We start from the raw sequence: 25,944 nt of genomic DNA on the forward strand, positions 1-25,944 counted from the left end.
CTGAATTCCCAAATTCCTGGTGCCATTTTGGAATTCTCGATGCCCGTTCCCAAATTCCCCATGCCCGTTCCTGAATTTTCCATGCCCGTTCTCGAATTCCCGATGCCCCTTCCCAAATTCCTGAATTCCCAAATTTTCAATGCCCATTCCCAAATTGCCATTACCATTCCCAAATTCCCAATGCCATTCCCAAATTCCCTTTGCCATTCCCAAATTTTCAAAGCCCATTCCCAAATTCCTGATGCCCATTCTCAAATTCCTGGTGCCATTTTGGAATTCCTGATGCCCATTCCTGTATTTTCAAAGCCCATTCCCAAATTCCCTTTGCCGTTCCCAAATTCCCGAATTCCCAGATTCCTGGTGCCATTTTGGAATTCCTGAATTCCCAAATTCCCAGATTCCTGATTCCATTCTCAATTTCCTGGTGCCATTGTAAAATTCCCACTGCCATTCCCAAATTCCTGATGCCATTCCCAAATTCCCGATTCCCAAATTCCCAAATAATTCCAGAATTCCAGAATTCCAGGGCCACAGGGCTCTCCAGAACATCCCGCAGCTGCTGCTGTTCCAAATTCCCAAATTCCCGAATTCCCAAATTCCCAATGCCCATTCCTAAATTCCCACTGCCATTCCCAAATTCCTGATGCCATTCCCAAATTCCCGATTCCTGAATTCCCAAATTCCGGAATTCCGGAATTCCAGGGCCACAGGGCTCTCCAGGACATCCCGCAGCTGCCGCTGTTCCCAAATTCCCAAATTCCCGAATTCCCAAATTCCCAATGCCCATTCCCAAATTCCCTTTGCCATTCCCAAATTCCCGATTCCTGAATTCCCAAATTCCGGAATTCCGGAATTCCAGGGCCGCGGGGCTCTCCAGGACATCCCACAGCTGCCGCTCTTCCCAAATTCCCAAATTCCCTAATTCCTGAATTCCCAAATTCCCAAATTCCCGCTGCTACTCCTGAATTCCCAAATTCCCAAATAATTCTGGAATCCCAGCATTCCAGGGCCGCGGGGCTCTCCAGGACATCCCGCAGCTGCCGCTGTTCCCAAATTCCTGAATTCCCAAATTCCCGAATTCCCAAATAATCCCGGCATTCCAGGGCCGCGGGGCTCTCCAGGACATCCCGCAGCTGCCGCTGTTCCCAAATTCCTGAATTCCCAAATTCCCGAATTCCCAAATAATCCCGGCATTCCAGGGCCGCGGGGCTCTCCAGGACATCCCGCAGCTGCCGCTCTTCCGCACCCTCTGCAAATCCGCGCTTTCCGTCGGCGCCGTGCGCGACATCGTCCCCACGCTGCGCCGCGCCATCGCCACCGCCATGGAGGGCACCCCCGGTGAGCGCGGCCCGGGGTGCCCGGAATTCCCAGAAATTCCCCAAAAACCGGGATTTGGGGTGGGAGGAATCCCAGAATTCCCCAAAAACCGGGATTTGGGGTGGGAGGAATCCCAGAATGCCCAAAAACGGGATTTGGGTTGGGAGGAATCCCAGAATTCCCAAAACCGGGATTTGGGGTGGGAGCAATCCCAAATTTCCCTGGGATTGGAATCCCAAAATTCCCAAAAACTGGGATTTGGGGTGGGAGGAATCCCAGAATTTCCATTGGGAGGAATCCCAAAATTTCCCTGGGTTGGAATCCCAAAAATCCCAAGGGCTGGAATCCCAAAATTTACTTGGGATTGGGATCCCAAAATCGGCCCCAGGATGGGAATTTGGGATGGGAGGAATCCCAAAATTTCCCTGAGACTGGGATCCCAAAATTCCCATGGAGAGGAGTTTTGGGGTGGGAATTCCAGATTTTCCTTGGGCTTGGGGTTCCAAAATCAGCCCCGGGATGGGAATTTGGGGTGGGAGAAATCCCAGAGGTTTTTGGGTATTTTTAGGGTTTTTTGGGGGTTTTATTGGTTTTTTTTGGGATCCTGCTGTGGGATTTCGGGTGACCCCTGTGGATTTGGGGTTTTTTGGGGTGTCTGGGGATGGAGTTTTGGGATCAGCTCAGGAGGTTTTGGGGCCATTCCCAGAGTTTTTTTGGGGGTTTTGTTTTTTTTTTTTTTTTTTGGGATTCTGCTCTGGGATTTGGGGCTCAAACCCTCTAAAGGGATTTTGGGGTGACCCCCCTGGATTTGGGGTTTTTTGGGGTGTCTGGGGATGGAGTTTTGGGATCAGCTCAGGAGGCTTTGGGGACAGATTTGGGGCCATTCCCAGAGTTTTTTTTTGGCGGGGGGGTTGGGTTTTTTTTGGGGTCCTGCTCTGGGATTTGGGGTCTCAAACCCCTTGAGGGGATTTTGGGGTGACCCCCGTGGATTTGGGTTTTTTTGGGGTGTCTGGGGATGGAGTTTTGGGATCAGCTCAGGAGGCTTTGGGGACAGATTTGGGCCATTCCCAGAGTTTTTTTTTGGCGGGGGGGTTGGGTTTTTTTTGGGGTCCTGCTCTGGGATTTGGGGTCTCAAACCCCTTGAGGGGATTTTGGGGTGACCCCCCTGGATTTGGGGTTTTTTGGGGTGTCTGGGGATGGAGTTTTGGGATCAGCACAGGAGGGTTTGGGGCCGTTCTCAGAGGGTTTTTGGGTTTTTTTTTGTTTGTTTTTTTGGGTCTTGCTGTGGGATTTGGGGTCTCAAACCCCTTGAGGGGATTTTGGGGTGACCCCCGTGGATTTGGGTTTTTTTGGGGTGTCTGGGGATGGAGTTTTGGGATCATCTCAGGAGGCTTTGGGGACAGATTTGGGGCCATTCCCAGAGTTTTTTTGGGGGGGGGGTTGGGTTTTTTTTGGGGTCCTGCTGTGGGATTTGGGGTTGCAAACCCCTTGAGGGGATTGTGGGGTTTTTGGGGTGTTTGGGATCAGCTCAGGATGGTTTTAGGACAGATTTGGGGCTGTTCTCAGAGGTTCGTGGAGGGTTTTTTTTTTTTGTTTTTTTGGGTCCTGCTGTGGGATTTGGGGTCTCAAACCCCTTGAGGGGATTTTGGGGTGACCCCCGTGGATTTGGGGTTTTTTTGGGGTGTCTGGGGATGGAGTTTTGGGATCAGCTCAGGAGGCTTTGGGGCCGTTCTCAGAGGTTTTTTGGGGTTTTTTTGGGGTTTTTTGGGGTCCTGCTGTGGGATTTGGGGTCTCAAACCCCTTGAGGGGATTTTGGGGTGACCCCCGTGGATTTGGGGTTTTTGGGGTGCCCCGCAGGCCCCGTGTTCGTGGAGCTGCCCATCGATGTCCTCTACCCCTTCCACGTGGTCCAGAAGGAGCTCGGGGGCTCCAAAACCCCGCGGGGGCTGCGGGGGAAACTCGTCCAGTGGTGAGAAAACACCCCAAAAACCAAACCAGAAACACCCCAAAAACACCCCTAAAAATAACCCAAAAAACACCCCAAAAACACCCCGAAAAATAACCCAAAACCACCCCAAAATAATCCTAAAACCACCCCAAAAATACCCCAAAACACCCCAAAACGTCCACAAAAGCACCCCCAAAAACACCCCCAAAAAACAACCCAAAACCACCCCAAACCACCCCAAAATTACCCTGAAAACACTCCAAAAACTCTCCCAAAAATACCCAAAACCAACACAAAACACCCCAAAACCACCCCATAATAACCCAAAAACACCCCGAAAACCACCCCAAAACACCCCCAAAAGTAACCCAAAAACCACCCCAAAAGCACCTGAAAAACCACCCCAAAAATAACCCAAAAATTACCCAAAACACCCCAAAAACCACCCCAAAAATACCCCCAAAAATGACCCAAAACAACCCCAAACCCAAAAATCACACACAAAAAAGAAAAAACAAACCCCGAATCTCCCCAAAAAGTCCATAAAAAGCCCCAAAAAGCCCAAAACCCAATAAAACCCCCACAGAACCCAAAAACCAAATTAAGCAAAAGCCCACCAAAAAAAACCCAAGAAATGCCAAAACCCTGTTAAAAAAACCCACAAAAACCCCATAAAAACCCCAAAAATTGCCAGACCCCAGAAAAACCCCATAAAAACCCCATAAAACCCCCATAAAAACCCCATAAAAACCCCCAAACAAACCCCATAAAAACCCCACAAATACCTCAAACCCACAAAACCCCCCAAGAACCCCATAAAAACCCCCCAAAAAACCCAAACTTCCCCACCAAACCCCAAAAACCTGACAAAAACCCCACAAATCCCAAAAATGAAACTAAAAACACTCCAAAATCCCATAAAAATCCTCCAAAACCCCCCACAAAAACCCAAAACCCCCATAAACCCAAAACCCCTACAAAAAAAAAAACCTCAGAACACCATAAAGCCCCATAAATTCTCAAATCCCCCCAAAACCCCCAAAAAACTCCATAAAAACCCCATAACCCCCCCCCAAAATAAACAAAAAAAAACCCCAAACACCCCATAAAAACCCAAAACTCCATAAAGACCAAAAAACCCTGAAAACCCATAAAAACCCCATTAAAACCCATAAAAACCCCATTAAAACCCCCTAAAACCCAAACTAAGCAAAACCCCAAAACCCCACAAAAAAAAAAAAACAACCAAGAAACACCAAAACCCCACAAAAACCCCACAAAAACCCCACAAAAACTCCACAAAAACTCAAACTACCTCACCAAAACCCAAAAAAACCTGAGAAAACCCCACAAAAACCCAAAAATGAAGCTAAAAAAACCCCCAAACCCCATAAAAACACCCCAAAACCCCATAAAACCCCACAAAAGAACCCATAAAAACCCCAAAACGACCACAAACAAACCCTCAAAACTCCATAAATCCCCAACCCCCCCCCAAAAAATACCATAAAACCCTCCAAAACGCCCATAAAAATCCCCCAAACCCCCCCCAAAAAAAAAACCCAAACACCCCATAAAACCCCAAAATGCCATAAAACCCCAACACCCCAAAAACCCCATAAAAATCCCTCGAAAACGTCCCTGAAAACCCAAAAATCAAACAAAACACACCCCAAGAACCTCCCCAAAACTCCCCATAAAAGCCCAAAACCCCACAAGAAAAACCCCAAAACCCCATAAAACCCCATAAACCCCCCCAAAACCCCAAAAAAACCCCATAAACCCCAACCCCCCGCAGGTACCTGTGGAATTACCTGTGCAATCTCTTTGCGGGCGCCTGGGAGCCGCGGGAGCTGAGCCCGCTGGGCCTGCGGGTGCCCCGAGCCACGCCCCGAGAGGTGAGAGCCCAAACTGACCCCAAAACTGACCCGAAACTGACCCAAAACTGACCCCAAACTGACCCCAAAACTGACCCAAAACTGACCCGAAACTGGTGAGAGCCCAAACTGACCCAAAACTGACCCCAAACTGACCCGAAACTGACCCCAAAACTGACCCAAAACTGACCCCAAACTGACCCCAAACTGACCCAAAACTGACCCCAAAACTGACCCCAAACTGACCCGAAACAGACCCCAAAACTGACCCAAAACAGACCCCAAACTGACCCGAAACTGACCCAAAACTGACCCAAAACTGACCCAAAACTGACCCCAAAACTGACCCCAAAACTGACCCCAAACTGACCCGAAACTGACCCAAAACTGACCCAAAACTGACCCCAAACTGACCCCAAAACTGACCCGAAACTGACCCCAAACTGACCGGAAACTGACCCCAAAACTGACCCCAAACTGACCCCAAACTGACCCCAAACTGACCCCAAACTGACCCAAAAACTGACCCAAAACTGACCCAAAACTGACCCCAAACTGGTGAGAGCCCAAAACTGACCCCAAAACTGACCCCAAAACTGACCCCAAACTGACCCGAAACTGACCCCAAAACTGACCCAAAACTGACCCCAAACTGACCCCAAACTGACCCCAAACTGACCCGAAACTGACCCAAAACTGACCCGAAACTGACCCGAAACTGACCCCAAAACTGACCCCAAAACTGACCCAAAACTGACCCCAAAACTGACCCAAAACTGACCCAAAACTGACCCCAAACTGACCCCAAAACTGACCCCAAAACTGACCCCAAACTGACCCAAAACTGACCCAAAACTGACCCCAAAACTGACCCCAAACTGACCCCAAACTGACCCAAAACTGACCCCAAACTGACCCCAAAACTGACCCCAAACTGACCGAAAAACTGACCCAAAACTGACCCGAAACTGACCCAAAACTGACCCAAAACTGACCCCAAACTGACCGGAAACTGACCCCAAAACTGACCCCAAACTGACCCCAAACTGACCCCAACTGACCCCAAAACTGACCCCAAAACTGACCCAAAACTGACCCCAAACTGACCCCAAACTGACCCCAAACTGGTGAGAGCCCAAAACTGACCCCAAAACTGACCCCAAAACTGACCCCAAACTGACCCCAAAACTGACCCAAAACTGACCCGAAACTGACCCCAAACTGACCCAAAACTGACCCCAAACTGACCCGAAACTGACCCCAAACTGACCCCAAACTGACCCGAAACTGACCCAAAACTGACCCAAAACTGACCCAAAACTGACCCCAAAACTGACCCCAAAACTGACCCCGAAACTGACCCCAAACTGGTGAGAGCCCAAAACTGACCCCAAAACTGACCCCAAAACTGACCCAAAACTGACCCCAAACTGACCCGAAACTGACCCGAAACTGACCCCAAAACTGACCCCAAACTGACCCCAAACTGACCCCGAAACTGACCCCAAACTGACCCGAAACTGACCCCAAAACTGACCCGAAACTGACCCCAAAAACTGACCCCAAACTGACCCCAAACTGACCCCATAACTGACCCCAAACTGACCCAAAACTGACCCCAAAACTGACCCCAAACTGACCGAAAACTGACCCGAAACTGACCCGAAACTGACCCAAAACTGACCCCAAAACTGACCCCGAAACTGACCCCAAAACTGATCCCAAAACTGACCCCAAAACTGACCCCAAAACTGACCCCAAAACTGACCCAAAACTGACCCCAAACTGACCCCAAAACTGACCCCAAAACTGACCCGAAACTGACCCCAAAACTGACCCAAAACTGACCCCAAACTGACCCAAAACTGACCCCAAACTGACCCCAAACTGACCCGAAACTGACCCAAAACTGACCCGAAACTGACCCGAAACTGACCCCAAAACTGACCCCAAAACTGACCCAAAACTGACCCAAAACTGACCCCAAAACTGACCCCAAACTGACCCCAAACTGACCCCAAACTGACCCTGAAACTGACCCCAAACTGACCCCAAACTGACCCCAAACTGACCCAATACTGACCCCAAACTGACCCCAAACTGACCCCAAACTGACCCGAAACTGTCCCGAAACTGACCCAAAACTGACCCGAAACTGACCCGAAACTGACCCCAAAACTGACCCCAAAACTGACCCAAAACTGACCCAAAACTGACCCCAAAACTGACCCAAAACTGACCCCAAAACTGACCCAAAACTGACCCCAAACTGACCCGAAACTGACCCCAAAACTGACCCCAAAACTGACCCCAAACTGACCCAAAACTGACCCGAAACTGACCAAAAACTGACCCAAAACTGACCCGAAACTGACCCAAAACTGACCCAAAACTGGCCCCAAAACTGACCCCAAACTGACCCCAAACTGACCCAAAACTGACCCCAAACTGACCCCAAAACTGACCCCAAACTGACCGAAAACTGACCCAAAACTGACCCGAAACTGACCCAAAACTGACCCCAAAACTGACCCAAAACTGACCCCAAACTGACCCAAAACTGACCCCAAACTGACCCGAAACTGACCCCAAAACTGACCCCAAAACTGACCCAAAACTGACCCCAAACTGACCCCAAACTGACCCCAAAACTGACCCAAAACTGACCCCAAACTGACCCGAAACTGACCCCAAACTGACCCAAAACTGACCCCAAACTGACCCCAAACTGACCCCAACTGACCCCAAAACTGACCCCAAACTGACCCAAAACTGACCCCAAACTGACCCCAAACTGACCCCAAACTGGTGAGAGCCCAAAACTGACCCCAAAACTGACCCCAAAACTGACCCCAAACTGACCCCAAAACTGACCCAAAACTGACCCAAAACTGACCCCAAAACTGACCCAAAACTGACCCCAAACTGACCCGAAACTGACCCCAAACTGACCCAAAACTGACCCCAAACTGACCCCAAACTGACCCCAAAACTGACCCCAAAACTGACCCAAAACTGACCCGAAACTGACCCCGAAACTGACCCCAAACTGGTGAGAGCCCAAAACTGACCCCAAAACTGACCCCAAAACTGACCCAAAACTGACCCAAAACTGACCCCAAACTGACCACAACTGACCCCAAACTGACCAGAACTGACCCCAAGTGACCAGAACTGACCCCAAACTGACCCAAAGTGACCAGAACTGACCCCAAACTGACCCAAAACTGACCCCAAAACTGACCCCAAACTGACCGAAAAACTGACCCGAAACTGACCCGAAACTGACCCGAAACTGACCCGAAACTGACCCCAAAACTGATCCCAAAACTGACCCCAAAACTGACCCCAAAACTGACCCCAAACTGACCCAAAACTGACCCCAAACTGACCCCAAAACTGACCCCAAAACTGACCCCAAACTGACCCGAAACAGACCCCAAAACTGACCCAAAACAGACCCCAAACTGACCCGAAACTGACCCAAAACTGACCCAAAACTGACCCAAAACTGACCCCAAAACTGACCCCAAAACTGACCCCAAACTGACCCGAAACTGACCCAAAACTGACCCAAAACTGACCCCAAACTGACCCCAAACTGACCCGAAACTGACCGGAAACTGACCGGAAACTGACCCCAAAACTGACCCCAAACTGACCCCAAACTGACCCCAAAACTGACCCCAAACTGACCCAAAACTGACCCCAAAACTGACCCAAAACTGACCCCAAACTGGTGAGAGCCCAAAACTGACCCAAAACTGACCCCAAAACTGACCCCAAAACTGACCCGAAACTGACCCCAAAACTGACCCAAAACTGACCCCAAACTGACCCCAAACTGACCCCAAACTGACCCGAAACTGACCCAAAACTGACCCGAAACTGACCCGAAACTGACCCCAAAACTGACCCCAAAACTGACCCAAAACTGACCCCAAAACTGACCCAAAACTGACCCAAAACTGACCCGAAACTGACCCCAAAACTGACCCCAAAACTGACCCCAAACTGACCCAAAACTGACCCAAAACTGACCCCAAAACTGACCCCAAACTGACCCCAAACTGACCCAAAACTGACCCCAAACTGACCCCAAAACTGACCCCAAACTGACCGAAAACTGACCCAAAACTGACCCGAAACTGACCCGAAACTGACCCCAAAACTGACCCAAAACTGACCCAAAACTGACCCAAAACTGACCCCAAAACTGACCCAAAACTGACCCCAAACTGACCGGAAACTGACCCCAAAACTGACCCCAAACTGACCCCAAACTGACCCCAACTGACCCCAAAACTGACCCCAAAACTGACCCAAAACTGACCCCAAACTGACCCCAAACTGACCCCAAACTGGTGAGAGCCCAAAACTGACCCCAAAACTGACCCCAAAACTGACCCCAAACTGACCCCAAAACTGACCCAAAACTGACCCGAAACTGACCCCAAAACTGACCCAAAACTGACCCCAAACTGACCCGAAACTGACCCCAAACTGACCCCAAACTGACCCGAAACTGACCCAAAACTGACCCAAAACTGACCCAAAACTGACCCCAAAACTGACCCCAAAACTGACCCCGAAACTGACCCCAAACTGGTGAGAGCCCAAAACTGACCCCAAAACTGACCCCAAAACTGACCCAAAACTGACCCAAAACTGACCCGAAACTGACCCGAAACTGACCCCAAAACTGACCCCAAAACTGACCCGAAACTGACCCGAAACTGACCCCAAACTGACCCGAAACTGACCCCAAAACTGACCCGAAACTGACCCCAAAACTGACCCCAAACTGACCCCAAACTGACCCCATAACTGACCCCAAACTGACCCAAAACTGACCCCAAAACTGACCCCAAACTGACCGAAAACTGACCCGAAACTGACCCGAAACTGACCCAAAACTGACCCCAAAACTGACCCCGAAACTGACCCCAAAACTGATCCCAAAACTGACCCCAAAACTGACCCCAAAACTGACCCCAAAACTGACCCAAAACTGACCCCAAACTGACCCCAAAACTGACCCCAAAACTGACCTGAAACTGAGCCAAAACTGAGCCAAAAACTGAGCCGAAACTGAGCCAAAACTGACCAAAAACTGAGCCAAAACTGACCCCAAACTGACCCCAAACTGACCCAAAACTGACCCGAAACTGACCCGAAACTGACCCCAAAACTGACCCCAAAACTGACCCAAAACTGACCCAAAACTGACCCCAAAACTGACCCCAAACTGACCCCAAACTGACCCCAAACTGACCCCGAAACTGACCCCAAACTGACCCCAAACTGACCCCAAACTGACCCAATACTGACCCCAAACTGACCCCAAACTGACCCCAAACTGACCCGAAACTGTCCCGAAACTGACCCAAAACTGACCCGAAACTGACCCGAAACTGACCCCAAAACTGACCCCAAAACTGACCCAAAACTGACCCAAAACTGACCCCAAAACTGACCCAAAACTGACCCCAAAACTGACCCAAAACTGACCCCAAACTGACCCGAAACTGACCCCAAAACTGACCCCAAAACTGACCCCAAACTGACCCAAAACTGACCCGAAACTGACCAAAAACTGACCCAAAACTGACCCGAAACTGACCCAAAACTGACCCAAAACTGGCCCCAAAACTGACCCCAAACTGACCCCAAACTGACCCAAAACTGACCCGAAACTGACCCCAAAACTGACCCCAAACTGACCGAAAACTGACCCAAAACTGACCCGAAACTGACCCAAAACTGACCCCAAAACTGACCCAAAACTGACCCCAAAACTGACCCAAAACTGACCCCAAACTGACCCGAAACTGACCCCAAAACTGACCCCAAAACTGACCCAAAACTGACCCCAAACTGACCCCAAACTGACCCCAAAACTGACCCAAAACTGACCCCAAACTGACCAGAACTGACCCCAAACTGACCAGAACTGACCCAAACTGACCACAACTGACCCCAAACTGACCCCAAACTGACCCAAAACTGACCCCAAACTGACCCCAAACTGACCCCAAACTGGTGAGAGCCCAAAACTGACCCCAAAACTGACCCCAAAACTGACCCCAAACTGACCCCAAAACTGACCCAAAACTGACCCAAAACTGACCCCAAAACTGACCCAAAACTGACCCCAAACTGACCCGAAACTGACCCCAAACTGACCCAAACTGACCCCAAACTGACCCCAAACTGACCCCAAAACTGACCCCAAAACTGACCCAAAACTGACCCGAAACTGACCCCGAAACTGACCCCAAACTGGTGAGAGCCCAAAACTGACCCCAAAACTGACCCCAAAACTGACCCAAAACTGACCCAAAACTGACCCCAAACTGACCCCAAACTGACCCCAAACTGACCCCAAACTGACCCGAAACTGACCCCGAAACTGACCCCAAACTGACCCGAAACTGACCCCAAAACTGACCCCAAACTGACCCAAAACTGACCCCAAACTGACCCCAAACTGACCCCATAACTGACCCCAAACTGACCCAAAACTGACCCCAAAACTGACCCCAAAACTGACCGAAAACTGACCCGAAACTGACCCGAAACTGACCCGAAACTGACCCGAAACTGACCCCAAAACTGATCCCAAAACTGACCCCAAAACTGACCCCAAAACTGACCCCAAAACTGACCCAAAACTGACCCCAAACTGACCCCAAAACTGACCCCAAAACTGACCCGAAACTGACCCAAAACTGACCCCAAACTGACCCCAAACTGACCCAAAACTGACCCCAAACTGACCCCAAACTGACCCCAAACTGACCCGAAACTGACCCAAAACTGACCCGAAACTGACCCCAAAACTGACCCCAAAACTGACCCAAAACTGACCCAAAACTGACCCCAAAACTGACCCAAAACTGACCCCAAACTGACCCCAAACTGACCCCAAAACTGACCCCAAAACTGACCCCAAACTGACCCGAAACTGACCCCAAACTGACCCCAAACTGACCCCAAAACTGACCCCAAACTGACCCCAAACTGACCCCAAAACTGACCCAAAACTGACCCGAAACTGACCCGAAACTGACCCCAAACTGGTGAGAGCCCAAAACTGACCCCAAAACTGACCCCAAAACTGACCCCAAACTGACCCCAAAACTGACCCCAAACTGACCCGAAACTGACCCCGAAACTGACCCGAAACTGACCCCAAAATTGACCCCAAAACTGACTCTGAAACTGCTGAGACCCCAAAAACCAGACAGGTGAGAGCCCAACCCCAAAACTGACCCCAAAAGAGACCCCAAACTGGTGAGACCCCAAAAAACCAGACAGGTGAGAGCCCAAAACAGACCCCAAAACTGACCCCAAACTGACCCCAAACTGACCCGAAACTGACCCCAAAACTGACCCAAAACTGACCCCAAAACTGACCCCAAACTGACCCAAAACTGACCCCAAAACTGACCCCAAACTGACCCGAAACAGACCCCAAAACTGACCCAAAACAGACCCCAAACTGACCCGAAACTGACCCAAAACTGACCCAAAACTGACCCAAAACTGACCCCAAAACTGACCCCAAAACTGACCCCAAACTGACCCGAAACTGACCCAAAACTGACCCAAAACTGACCCCGAAACTGACCCCAAAACTGACCCCAAACTGACCCCAAAACTGACCCAAAACTGACCCAAAACTGACCCCAAACTGACCCCGAAACTGACCCCAAACTGACCCCAAAACTGACCCGAAACTGACCCCGAAACTGACCCCAAACTGACCCGAAACTGACCCCAAACTGACCCCAAACTGACCCAAAACTGACCCCAAACTGACCCCAAACTGACCCCATAACTGACCCCAAACTGACCCAAAACTGACCCCAAAACTGACCCCAAACTGACCCGAAACTGACCCGAAACTGACCCGAAACTGACCCGAAACTGACCCCAAAACTGATCCCAAAACTGACCCCAAAACTGACCCCAAAACTGACCCCAAAACTGACCCAAAACTGACCCCAAACTGACCCCAAAACTGACCCCAAACTGACCCGAAACTGACCCAAAACTGACCCCAAACTGACCCCAAACTGACCCAAAACTGACCCCAAACTGACCCCAAACTGACCCCAAACTGACCCGAAACTGACCCAAAACTGACCCGAAACTGACCCCAAAACTGACCCCAAAACTGACCCAAAACTGACCCAAAACTGACCCCAAAACTGACCCAAAACTGACCCCAAACTGACCCCAAACTGACCCCAAAACTGACCCCAAACTGACCCCAAACTGACCCGAAACTGACCCCAAACTGACCCCAAACTGACCCCAAAACTGACCCCAAACTGACCCCAAACTGACCCCAAAACTGACCCAAAACTGACCCGAAACTGACCCGAAACTGACCCCAAACTGGTGAGAGCCCAAAACTGACCCCAAAACTGACCCCAAACTGACCCCAAACTGACCCCAAAACTGACCCAAAACTGACCCGAAACTGACCCCGAAACTGACCCGAAACTGACCCCAAAATTGACCCAAAACTGACTCTGAAACTGCTGAGACCCCAAAAACCAGACAGGTGAGAGCCCAACCCCAAAACTGACCCCAAAAGAGACCCCAAACTGGTGAGACCCCAAAAACCAGACAGGTGAGAGCCCAAAACAGACCCCAAAACTGACCCCAAACTGACCCCAAAACTGACCCGAAACTGACCCCAAAACTGACCCAAAACTGACCCCAAAACTGACCCCAAACTGACCCAAAACTGACCCCAAAACTGACCCCAAACTGACCCGAAACAGACCCCAAAACTGACCCAAAACAGACCCCAAACTGACCCGAAACTGACCCAAAACTGACCCAAAACTGACCCAAAACTGACCCCAAAACTGACCCCAAAACTGACCCCAAACTGACCCGAAACTGACCCAAAACTGACCCCAAAACTGACCCCAAACTGACCCCAAAACTGACCCCAAACTGACCCCAAAACTGACCCCAAACTGACCCCAAACTGACCCCAAACTGACCCCAAAACTGACCCCAAACTGACCCCAAACTGACCCGAAACTGACCCCAAAACTGACCCCAAACTGACCCCAAACTGACCCAAAACTGACCCAAAACTGACCCCAAACTGGTGAGAGCCCAAAACTGACCCAAAACTGACCCAAAACTGACCCGAAACTGACCCCAAACTGACCCGAAACTGACCCCAAAACTGACCCCAAAACTGACCCAAAACTGACCCCAAACTGACCCGAAACTGACCCCAAACTGACCCCAAACTGACCCCAAACTGACCCGAAACTGACCCCAAACTGACCCCGAAACTGACCCCAAACTGACCCGAAACTGACCCGAAACTGACCCCAAAACTGACCCCAAACTGACCCCAAACTGACCCAAAACTGACCCCAAACTGACCCCAAACTGACCCCATAACTGACCCCAAACTGACCCAAAACTGACCCCAAAACTGACCCCAAACTGACCGAAAACTGACCCGAAACTGACCCGAAACTGACCCCAAACTGACCCCAAAACTGATCCCAAAACTGACCCCAAAACTGACCCCAAAACTGACCCAAAACTGACCCCAAACTGACCCGAAACTGACCCCAAACTGACCCCAAAACTGACCCGAAACTGACCCCAAAACTGACCCAAAACTGACCCCAAACTGACCCAAAACTGACCCCAAAACTGACCCCAAACTGACCCCAAACTGACCCAATACTGACCCCAAACTGACCCCAAACTGACCCGAAACTGACCCGAAACTGACCCAAAACTGACCCGAAACTGACCCGAAACTGACCCCAAAACTGACCCCAAAACTGACCCAAAACTGACCCAAAACTGACCCCAAAACTGACCCAAAACTGACCCCAAAACTGACCCAAAACTGACCCCAAACTGACCCGAAACTGACCCCAAAACTGACCCCAAACTGACCCCAAACTGACCCAAAACTGACCCGAAACTGACCAAAAACTGACCCAAAACTGACCCGAAACTGACCCAAAACTGACCCCAAAACTGACCCCAAACTGACCCCAAACTGACCCAAAACTGACCCCAAACTGACCCCAAAACTGACCCCAAACTGACCGAAAACTGACCCGAAACTGACCCGAAACTGACCCGAAACTGACCCCAAAACTGACCCCAAAACTGACCCAAAACTGACCCAAAACTGACCCCAAAACTGACCCAAAACTGACCCCAAAACTGACCCAAAACTGACCCCAAACTGACCCGAAACTGACCCCAAAAGTGACCCCAAAACTGACCCAAAACTGACCCAAAACTGACCCCAAACTGACCCCAAACTGACCCCAAAACTGACCCAAAACTGACCCCAAACTGACCCGAAACTGACCCCAAACTGACCCAAAACTGACCCCAAACTGACCCCAAACTGACCCCAAACTGGTGAGAGCCCAAAACTGACCCCAAAACTGACCCCAAAACTGACCCCAAACTGACCCCAAAACTGACCCAAAACTGACCCGAAACTGACCCCAAAACTGACCCAAAACTGACCCCAAACTGACCCGAAACTGACCCCAAACTGACCCCAAACTGACCCCAAACTGACCCCAAACTGACCCAAAACTGACCCCAAACTGACCCCAAAACTGACCCCAAACTGACCCGAAACTGACCCCAAACTGACCCCAAACTGACCCCAAAACTGACCCAAAACTGACCCGAAACTGACCCCGAAACTGACCCCAAACTGGTGAGAGCCCAAAACTGACCCCAAAACTGACCCCAAAACTGACCCCAAACTGACCCAAAACTGACCCAAAACTGACCCGAAACTGACCCCAAACTGACCCCAAAACTGACCCGAAACTGACCCCGAAACTGACCCCAAACTGACCCGAAACTGACCCCAAAACTGACCCCAAACTGACCCAAAACTGACCCCAAACTGACCCCAAACTGACCCCATAACTGACCCCAAACTGACCCAAAACTGACCCCAAAACTGACCCCAAACTGACCGAAAACTGACCCGAAACTGACCCGAAACTGACCCGAAACTGACCCCAAAACTGATCCCAAAACTGACCCCAAAACTGACCCCAAAACTGACCCCAAAACTGACCCAAAACTGACCCCAAACTGACCCCAAAACTGACCCCAAAACTGACCCGAAACTGACCCCAAAACTGACCCAAAACTGACCCCAAACTGACCCAAAACTGACCCCAAACTGACCCCAAACTGACCCCAAACTGACCCCAAACTGACCCAAAAACTGACCCAAAACTGACCCGAAACTGACCCCAAAACTGACCCCAAAACTGACCCAAAACTGACCCAAAACTGACCCCAAAACTGACCCCAAACAGACCCCAAACTGACCCCAAACTGACCCCAAACTGACCCAAAACTGACCCCAAAACTGACCCCAAACTGACCCAAAACTGACCCAAAACTGACCCAAAACTGACCCCAAAACTGACCCCAAACTGACCCCAAACTGACCCAAAACTGACCCCAAACTGACCCCAAAACTGACCCCAAACTGACCGAAAACTGACCCAAAACTGACCCCAAACTGACCCCAAACTGACCCCAAAACTGATCCCAAAACTGACCCAAAACTGACCCAAAACTGACCCCAAAACTGACCCAAAACTGACCCCAAAACTGACCCAAAACTGACCCCAAACTGACCCGAAACTGACCCCAAAACTGACCCCAAAACTGACCCAAAACTGACCCAAAACTGACCCCAAACTGACCCCAAACTGACCCCAAAACTGACCCAAAACTGACCCCAAACTGACCCCAAACTGACCCCAAACTGGTGAGGGCCCAAAACTGACCCCAAAACTGACCCCAAAACTGACCCCAAACTGACCCCAAAACTGACCCAAAACTGACCCGAAACTGACCCCAAACTGACCCAAAACTGACCCCAAACTGACCCGAAACTGACCCCAAACTGACCCAAAACTGACCCCAAACTGACCCCAAACTGACCCCAAAACTGACCCCAAAACTGACCCAAAACTGACCCGAAACTGACCCCGAAACTGACCCCAAACTGGTGAGAGCCCAAAACTGACCCCAAAACTGACCCCAAAACTGACCCAAAACTGACCCAAAACTGACCCAAAACTGACCCGAAACTGACCCCAAACTGACCCCAAACTGACCCCAAACTGACCCCAAAACTGACCCGAAACTGACCCCGAAACTGACCCCAAACTGACCCGAAACTGACCCCAAAACTGACCCCAAACTGACCCAAAACTGACCCCAAACTGACCCCAAAACTGACCCCATAACTGACCCCAAACTGACCCAAAACTGACCCCAAAACTGACCCCAAACTGACCGAAAACTGACCCGAAACTGACCCGAAACTGACCCGAAACTGACCCCAAAACTGATCCCAAAACTGACCCCAAAACTGACCCCAAAACTGACCCAAAACTGACCCCAAACTGACCCCAAAACTGACCCCAAAACTGACCCGAAACTGACCCCAAAACTGACCCAAAACTGACCCCAAACTGACCCCAAACTGACCCCAAACTGACCCCAAACTGACCCCAAACTGACCCCATAACTGACCCCAAACTGACCCAAAACTGACCCCAAAACTGACCCAAAACTGACCCCAAAACTGACCCAAAACTGACCCAAAACTGACCCGAAACTGACCCCAAAACTGACCCCAAAACTGACCCCAAACTGACCCGAAACTGACCCCAAACTGACCCCAAACTGACCCCAAAACTGACCCCAAACTGACCCCAAACTGACCCCAAAACTGACCCCAAACTGACCCAAAACTGACCCGAAACTGACCCGAAACTGACCCCAAACTGGTGAGAGCCCAAAACTGACCCCAAAACTGACCCCAAAACTGACCCCAAACTGACCCCAAAACTGACCCAAAACTGACCCGAAACTGACCCCGAAACTGACCCGAAACTGACCCCAAAATTGACCCCAAAACTGACTCTGAAACTGCTGAGACCCCAAAAACCAGACAGGTGAGAGCCCAACCCCAAAACTGACCCCAAAAGAGACCCCAAACTGGTGAGACCCCAAAAACCAGACAGGTGAGAGCCCAAAACAGACCCCAAAACTGACCCCAAACTGACCCCAAAACTGACCCGAAACTGACCCCAAAACTGACCCCAAAACAGACCCGAAACTGACCCCGAAACTGACCCCAAAACTGGTGAGACCCCAAAAACAGACCCCAAAACTGACCCCATAACTGGTGAGACCCCAAAAACAGACCCCAAAACAGACCCCAAAACAGACCCCGAAACTGACCCCGAAACTGACCCCAAACTGGTGAGACCCCAAAAACCAGACAGGTGAGAGCCCAACCCCAAAACTGACCCCGAAAGAGACCCCAAAACTGGTGAGACCCCAGAAACTAAACAGGTGAGAGCCCAAACCCCGAAACAGACCCCAAAACAGACCCCAAAACGAGTGAGGCCCCGAAACTGACCCCAAAAGAGACCCCAAAACAGACCCCAGAACAGACCCCAAAACAGACCCCAAAACTGGTGAGACCCCAAAATCTAGACAGGTGAGAGCCCAAACCCCAAAACAAACCCTAAAACAGACCCCAAAACTGGTGAGACCCCCAACCGAAACAAACCCCAAAACAGACCCCAAAACAAACCCCAAAATAGCTGAGACCCCAAAACAGGTGAGACCCCAAAAGAAACCCCAAACATGTGGGAGCCCAAACCAAAACAAACCCTGAAACAAACCCCACAACAAACCCCGAGACAGGTGAGAGCCCAAAACCCCAAATAGGTGAGACCCCAAAACAGGTGAGACCCCAAAACAAAACCCAAAACAAACCCCAAACAGGTGAGACCCCGAAACGAAACCCAAACAGGTGAGAGCCCAAACTGAAACAAACCCCAAAAGAGGTGAGAGCCCAAAACAGGTGAGAGCCCAAAACCCAAACAGGTTCACAGCCCAAAAATGGGGAGAAAAACCCCCAAACTGGGGGGAAAAAACCCAAAATGGGGCAAAAAACCCCAAAATGTGGGGGGGAAACCCCAAAAGAGGTGAAACCCCCAAATCTCCAAACAGGTAAGACCCCAAAACGGGGGAGAAAACCCCAAAATGGGTTAAACCCCAAAACAGGTGAGAGCCCAAAACCCCAAAAGAGGGGTAAAACCCCAAAATGTGGGGGAAAAACTCCAAAATGGGGCAAAAAACCCCAAAAGAGGCGAGACCCCAAAACCAGGGAAAAACCTCCAAGATTTGGGGCCAAAAGCCCCAAAATTCGGGGGAAAACCCCAAAGTGGGTTAAACCCCAAAACACGTGAGAGCCCAAAACCCCAAAATGGAGGTTAGTCTCGGTTTTGGGGTTAGTCCTGGTTTTGGGGTTAGTCCTGGTTTTGGGGTTACTTCCAGTTTTGGGGTTAGTCACGGCTCTTTTGGGGTTAATCTGGACTGGTTTGGGTTTAGTCCCGGTTTTGGGGTTGTCTGAACCAGGTTTTGGGGTTAGTCCCAGTTTTGGGGTTAGTCCCGGTTTTGGGGTTAGTCCCAGTTTTGGGGTTACTTCCAGTTTTGGGGTTAGTCCCGGCTCTTTTGGGCTTAATCCTGGTTCTGGGATGGTCTAAAGCTGGGTTTGGGGTTAATCCCGGCTCTTTTGGGGTTAGTCCCAGTTTTGGGGTAAGTCCCAGTTTTGGGGTTAGTCTCGGCTCTTTTGGGATGAATCCCGGTTTTGGCGTAGTCTAAAGAAGGGTTTGGAGTTGGTCCTGGTTCTTTTGGGATTAAACCCGGTTTTGGGGTTAGTCCCGGTTTGGGGTTAGTCCCAGTTTTGGGGTAGTTCCGGTTTTGGGGTTAATCCCAGTTTTGGGATTAAACCCGGTTTTGGGGTTAGTCCAGGTTTTGGGGTTAGTCCTGGTTTGGGGTTAGTCCCGGTTTGGGGTTAGTCCCAGTTTTGGGGTAGTTCCGGTTTTGGGGTTAGTCCCGGTTTTGGGGTTAGTCCCGGTTTTGGGGTTAGTCCAGGTTTTGGGGTTAGTCCCGGTTTGGGGTTAGTCCCGGTTTTGGGGTTAGTCCAGGTTTTGGGGTTAGTCCCGGTTTTGGGGTTAGTCCAGGTTTTGGGGTTAGTCCCGGTTTGGGGTTAGTCCAGGTTTTGGGGTTAGTCCCGGTTTGGGGTTAGTCCCAGTTTTGGGGTAAGTCCCAGTTTTGGGGTTAGTCCCGGTTTTGGGGTTAGTCCAGGTTTTGGGGTTAGTCCTGGTTTGGGGTTAGTCCCGGTTTGGGGTTAGTCCCAGTTTTGGGGTAGTTCCGGTTTTGGGGTTAGTCCCGGTTTTGGGGTTAGTCCAGGTTTTGGGGTTAGTCCCGGTTTGGGGTTAGTCCAGGTTTTGGGGTTAGTCCCGGTTTTGGGGTTAGTCCCGGTTTGGGGTTAGTCCCAGTTTTGGGGTTAATCCCAGTTTTGGGGTTAATCCCGGTTTGGGTTTTGGGGTAGTTCCGGTTTTGGGGTTAATCCCGGTTTGGGGTTAATCCCAGTTTGGGTTTGGGGTTAGTCCCGGTTTGGGGTTAATCCCAGTTTGGGTTTGGGGTTAGTCCCGGTTTGGGGTTAGTCCCAGTTTTGGGGTTAGTCCAGGTCTTGGGGTTAGTCCTGGTTTGGGGTTAGTCCCGGTTTGGGGTTAGTCCCAGTTTTGGGGTAGTTCCGGTTTTGGGGTTAGTCCCGGTTTTGGGGTTAGTCCAGGTTTTGGGGTTAGTCCCGGTTTGGGGTTAGTCCCGGTTTTGGGGTTAGTCCAGGTTTTGGGGTTAGTCCCGGTTTGGGGTTAGTCCCAGTTTTGGGGTTAGTCCCGGTTTGGGGTTAGTCCCGGTTTTGGGGTTAGTCCAGGTTTTGGGGTTAGTCCCGGTTTGGGGTTAGTCCCAGTTTGTGGTAGTCCCGGTTTGGGGTTAGTCCCGGTTTGGGGTTAGTCCCGGTTTGGGGTTAATCCGAGTTTGGGTTTGGGGTTAGTCCCGGTTTGGGGTTAGTCCCAGTTTTGGGGTTAGTCCCGGTTTGGGGTTAGTCCCGGTTTGGGTTTGGGGTTAATCCCGGTTTGGGGTTAATCCCGGCCCTGCGGGGTTAATCCCGGTTTAACCCCAGGTGCAGCTCTGCTCGGAGCTGTTAAGCCGGGCCCAGCGGCCGCTGGTGCTCGTGGGGAGCCAGGCCCTGCTGCCCCCAACGCCGGCCGAGGAGCTGCGGTGAGCCGGACTGGGACAGACTGGGACGGACTGGGATTAAACTGGGACGGACTGGGACAGACTGGGATTAAACTGGGACGGACTGGGACGGACTGGGATGGACTGGGAGGGACTGGGACGGACTGGGAATGGGACTGGGACAGACTGGGAATGGGACTGGGATTAAACTGGGACGGACTGGGATTAAACTGGGACGGACTGGGACGGACTGGGATGGACTGGGAGGGACTGGGACGGACTGGGAATGGGACTGGGATGGACTGGGAATGGGACTGGGAATGGGACTGGGACGGACTAGGATGGACTGGGATGGACTGGGATGGACTGGGAATGGGACTGGGATGGACTGGGAATGGGAATGGGATGGACTGGGATGGACTGGGACGGACTGGGATGGACTGGGATGGACTGGGATGGACTGGGATGGACTGGGAATGGGACTGGGAGGGACTGGGATGGACTGGGAATGGGACTGGGATGGACTGGGATGGACTGGGAATGGGACTGCGAGGGACTGGGAGGAACTGGGAGGGACTGGGACGAACTGGGAGGGACTGGGATGGACTGGGAATGGGACTGGGAGGGACTGGGATGGACTGGGATGGACTGGGAATGGGACTGGGAGGGACTGGGACGGACTGGGATGGACTGGGAATGGGACTGCGAGGGACTGGGACAGACTAGGCCAGACTGGGAGGGACTGGGACGGACTGGGAGGGACTGGGACGGACTGGGAGGGACTGGGATGGACTGGGAATGGGACTGGGAATGGGACTGGGAGGGACTGGGAATGGGACTGGGAGGGGCTGGGATGGACTGGGACAGACTGGGATCAACTGGGACGGACTGGGACGGACTGGGAGGGACTGGGAGGGACTGGGATCAACTGGGACGGACTGGGACAGACTGGGACGGACTGGGAGGGACTGGGATGGACTGGGAGGGACTGGGAATGGGACTGGGATGGACTGGGATGAACTGGGATGGACTGGGAGGGACTCGGGTCCCAGCTGAGATGTTTTGGGGCCAAACGGAGCCGGTTTGGGGTCTGGGTTGAGCCACTTTTGGGTCCAAATTGAGCCACTTTTGGGTCCAAACCGAGCCACTTTTGGGTCCAAACCGAGCCACTTTTGGGTCCAAACCGAGCCAGTTTTGGGTCCAAACTGTGCCATTTTTGGGTCCAAACCGAGCCAGTTTTGGGTCCAAACCGAGCCAGTTTTGGGTCCAAACCGAGCCAGTTTTGGGTCCAAACCGAGCCCCTGTCCCCCGCGCCGTCCCCAGCTCGGCCCTGCAGTCCCTGGGTGTCCCCTGCTACCTGGGGGGGGCGGCGCGGGGGCTGCTGCCCCCCGAGTGTCCCCTGCTGCTGCGGCACAAGCGCCGCGACGCGCTGCGCGACGCCGACCTGGTGCTGCTGGCAGGTACCTCTGGGGATGTCCCCGTGTGTCCCCTGCTGCCCCCCTGCCCCCCGTGTGTCCCCTGCTGACCCCCCTGCCCCCCGTGTGTCCCCTGCTGACCCCCTGCCACCCGTGTGTCCCCTGCTGACCCCCCTGCCCCCCGTGTGTCCCCTGCTGACCCCCTGACCCCCGTGTGTCCCCTGCTGACCCCCTGACCCCCGTGTGTCCCCTGCTGACCCCCTGACCCCCGTGTGTCCCCTGCTGCCCCCCTGCCCCCCGTGTGTCCCCTGCTGACCCCCTGCCCCCTGTGTGTCCCCTGCTGACCCCCTGCCCCCCGTGTGTCCCCTGCTGACCCCCCTGCCCCCCGTGTGTCCCCTGCTGACCCCCTGACCCCCGTGTGTCCCCTGCTGACCCCTCTGCCCCCCGTGTGTCCCCTGCTGACCCCCTGCCCCCCGTGTGTCCCCTGCTGCCCCCCTGCCCCCCGTGTGTCCCCTGCTGACCCCCCTGTCCCCCCCAAAGGGACCGTCTGCGATTTCCGCCTGTCCTACGGGCGCCTCTTTGGCCGCGGCACCGCCGTGGTGGCCGTCAACCGCGACCGGGCGCAGCTGCTGCGCAATTCCGACGTCTTCTGGAAACCCCGGCTGGCCGTGCAGGGTGAGGGCTCTGGGGGCACAAATGAACCACTTTGGGGGTGGAATGAACCGCTTTGGGGTTGGAATGAACCGGTTTGGGGCGGGATGAACCAGTTTGGGGTTAGAATGAGGCGGTTTGGGGTTGGAATGAGGCGGTTTTGGGGTCAAACTGTGACCTGACATCTTCTGGAAACCCCAGCTGGCCGTGCAGGGTGAGGGGCTCTGGGGGCACAAATGATCCGGTTTGGGGTGGAATGAACCGCTTTGGGGACACAAATGAACCGGTTTGGGGCGGAATGAACCGGTTTGGGGCGGAATGAACCGGTTTGGGGCGGAATGAACCGCTTTGGAGACACAAATGAACCGTTTTGGGGTGGAACTGTTCTGGTTTGGGGTGGAACTGAGCCGGTTTGGGGCTGTCCCCAGCTGGTTTGGGGTCCCTGGTGACACTCTGGGGTCCCTGGTGACACTCTGGGGTCCCGGTGACACTCTGACCCTGCAGGTGACACCCTGGGGTCCCAGTGACACTCTGTGCCCCCGGTGACACTCTGACCCTGCAGGTGACACTCTGTGCCCCCGGTGACACTCTGACCCTGCAGGTGACACTGGGGTCCCAGTCACACTCTGGGGTCCCAGTGACATTCTGTGCCCCCGGTGACACTCTGACCCCGCAGGTGACACTCTGGGGTCCCAGTGACACTCTGACCCCACAGGTGACACTCTGGGGTCCCCGTGACACTCTGTGCCCCCGGTGACACTCTGACCCTGCAGGTGACACTCTGGGGTCCCAGTCACACTCTGGGGTCCCAGTGACACTCTGTGCCCCCGGTGACACTCTGACCCTGCAGGTGACACTCTGTGCCCCCGGTGACACTCTGACCCTGCAGGTGACACTCTGTGCCCCCGGTGACACTCTGACCCTGCAGGTGACACTCTGGGGTCCCAGTGACACTCTGGGGTCCCGGTGACACTCTGTGCCCCGCAGGTGACACTCTGTGCCCCCGGTGACACTCTGACCCCGCAGGTGACACTTTGGGGTTCTTGGTGACACTCTGGGGTCCCCAGTGACACTCTGTGCCCCCAGTGACACTCTGACCCTGCAGGTGACACTCTGGGGTCCCAGTGACACTCTGGGGTCCTGGTGACACTCTGTGCCCCTGGTGACACTCTGACCCTGCAGGTGACACTCTGGGGTCCCAGTGACACTCTGGGGTCCTGGTGACACTCTGTGCCCCCAGTGACACTCTGACCCTGCAGGTGACACTCTGGGGTCCCAGTGACACTCTGTGCCCCGCAGGTGACACTCTGTGCCCCCGGTGACACTCTGACCCCGCAGGTGACACTTTGGGGTCCCAGTGACACCCTGACCCCGCAGGTGACACTTTGGGGTTCTTGGTGACACTTTGGGGTCCCCAGTGACACTCTGTGCCCCCAGTGACACTCTGTGCCCCCGGTGACACTCTGACCCCGCAGGTGACCCCGCGTCCTTCGTGGTGGCGCTGGCCCGGAGCCTCCCGGGCCTCTCCTGCCCCCGGGAGTGGCTGGAGCGGCTGCGGGAGGCGGAGACGGAGCGGGAGCGGCACAACCGGTGAGGGGACACGGGGACAGGGACAGGGACAGAGGGGACAGGGACAGGGACATGGGGACAGGGACACGGGGACAGGGAGCGGCACAACCGGTGAGGGGACACGGGCACAGGGACACGGGGACAGGGACACGGGGACAGGGACATGGGGACAGGGACACGGGGACGGAGACACGGGGACAGGGACACGGGGACAGGGAGCGGCACAACCGGTGAGGGGACACGGGCACAGGGACACGGGGACAGGGACACGGGGACAGGGACATGGGGACAGGGACACGGGGACGGAGACACGGGGACAGGGACACGGGGACAGAGGGGACAGGGACACGGGGACAGGGACACGGGGACAGAGGGGACAGGGAGCGGCAAAACCGGTGAGGGACACGGACAGGGACAGAGGGGACAGGGACATGGGGACAGGGACACGGGGACAGACGGGACAGGGAGTGGCACAACCGGTGAGGGACACGGGGACAGGGACATGGGGACAGGGACATGGGGACAGGTATGGGGACAGAGGGGACAGAGGGGACAGGGACACGGGGACAGGGACACGGGGACAGAGGGGACAGGGAGTGGCACAACCGGTGAGGGACACGGGGACAGGGACATGGGGACAGGGACATGGGGACAGGGACAGGGACAGAGGGGACAGAGGGGACAGGGACACGGGGACAGGGACACGGGGACAGAGGGGACAGAGAGTGGCACAACCGGTGAGGGGACACGGGGACACCGAGGACAGGGACACCGAGGACAGGGATAGAGGGGACAGGGAATGGTGGGACCCGGGTGGGGACAAGGAAATGGGGATGGGGACAGGGTGGGGACAGGGACAGGTATGGGGACAGAGGGGACAAGGAGCAGCAGACCTGGTGAGAGGACAAGAGGGGATTTTTCGGCTCAGCCTCCCCATGTGGGATTTTTGGGGTCATTCCCTTTTTTTGGGGATTTTTGGGCTCAGACCCCCCCATTTGGG

The 25,944-nt window shown here is 53.3% G+C and overlaps 1 protein-coding gene across 1 annotated transcript in view; it reads left to right on the plus strand.

Annotated features, from left to right (window-relative positions):
* ILVBL (ilvB acetolactate synthase like) overlaps positions 1 to 25,944 on the plus strand; it is a 36,077-nt gene that overhangs the window by 3,905 nt on the left and 6,228 nt on the right. Inside the window, 7 exon segments of the mRNA XM_053968332.1 lie at positions 1,200 to 1,338; positions 3,175 to 3,286; positions 5,064 to 5,163; positions 21,254 to 21,351; positions 22,633 to 22,769; positions 23,265 to 23,399; positions 24,851 to 24,965. Coding sequence (XP_053824307.1) covers positions 1,200 to 1,338; positions 3,175 to 3,286; positions 5,064 to 5,163; positions 21,254 to 21,351; positions 22,633 to 22,769; positions 23,265 to 23,399; positions 24,851 to 24,965 — 836 coding nt within the window.

This window comes from Vidua chalybeata, chromosome 33 (assembly GCF_026979565.1).
Source record: "Vidua chalybeata isolate OUT-0048 chromosome 33, bVidCha1 merged haplotype, whole genome shotgun sequence".
NCBI classification, from domain to species: domain Eukaryota; kingdom Metazoa; phylum Chordata; class Aves; order Passeriformes; family Viduidae; genus Vidua; species Vidua chalybeata.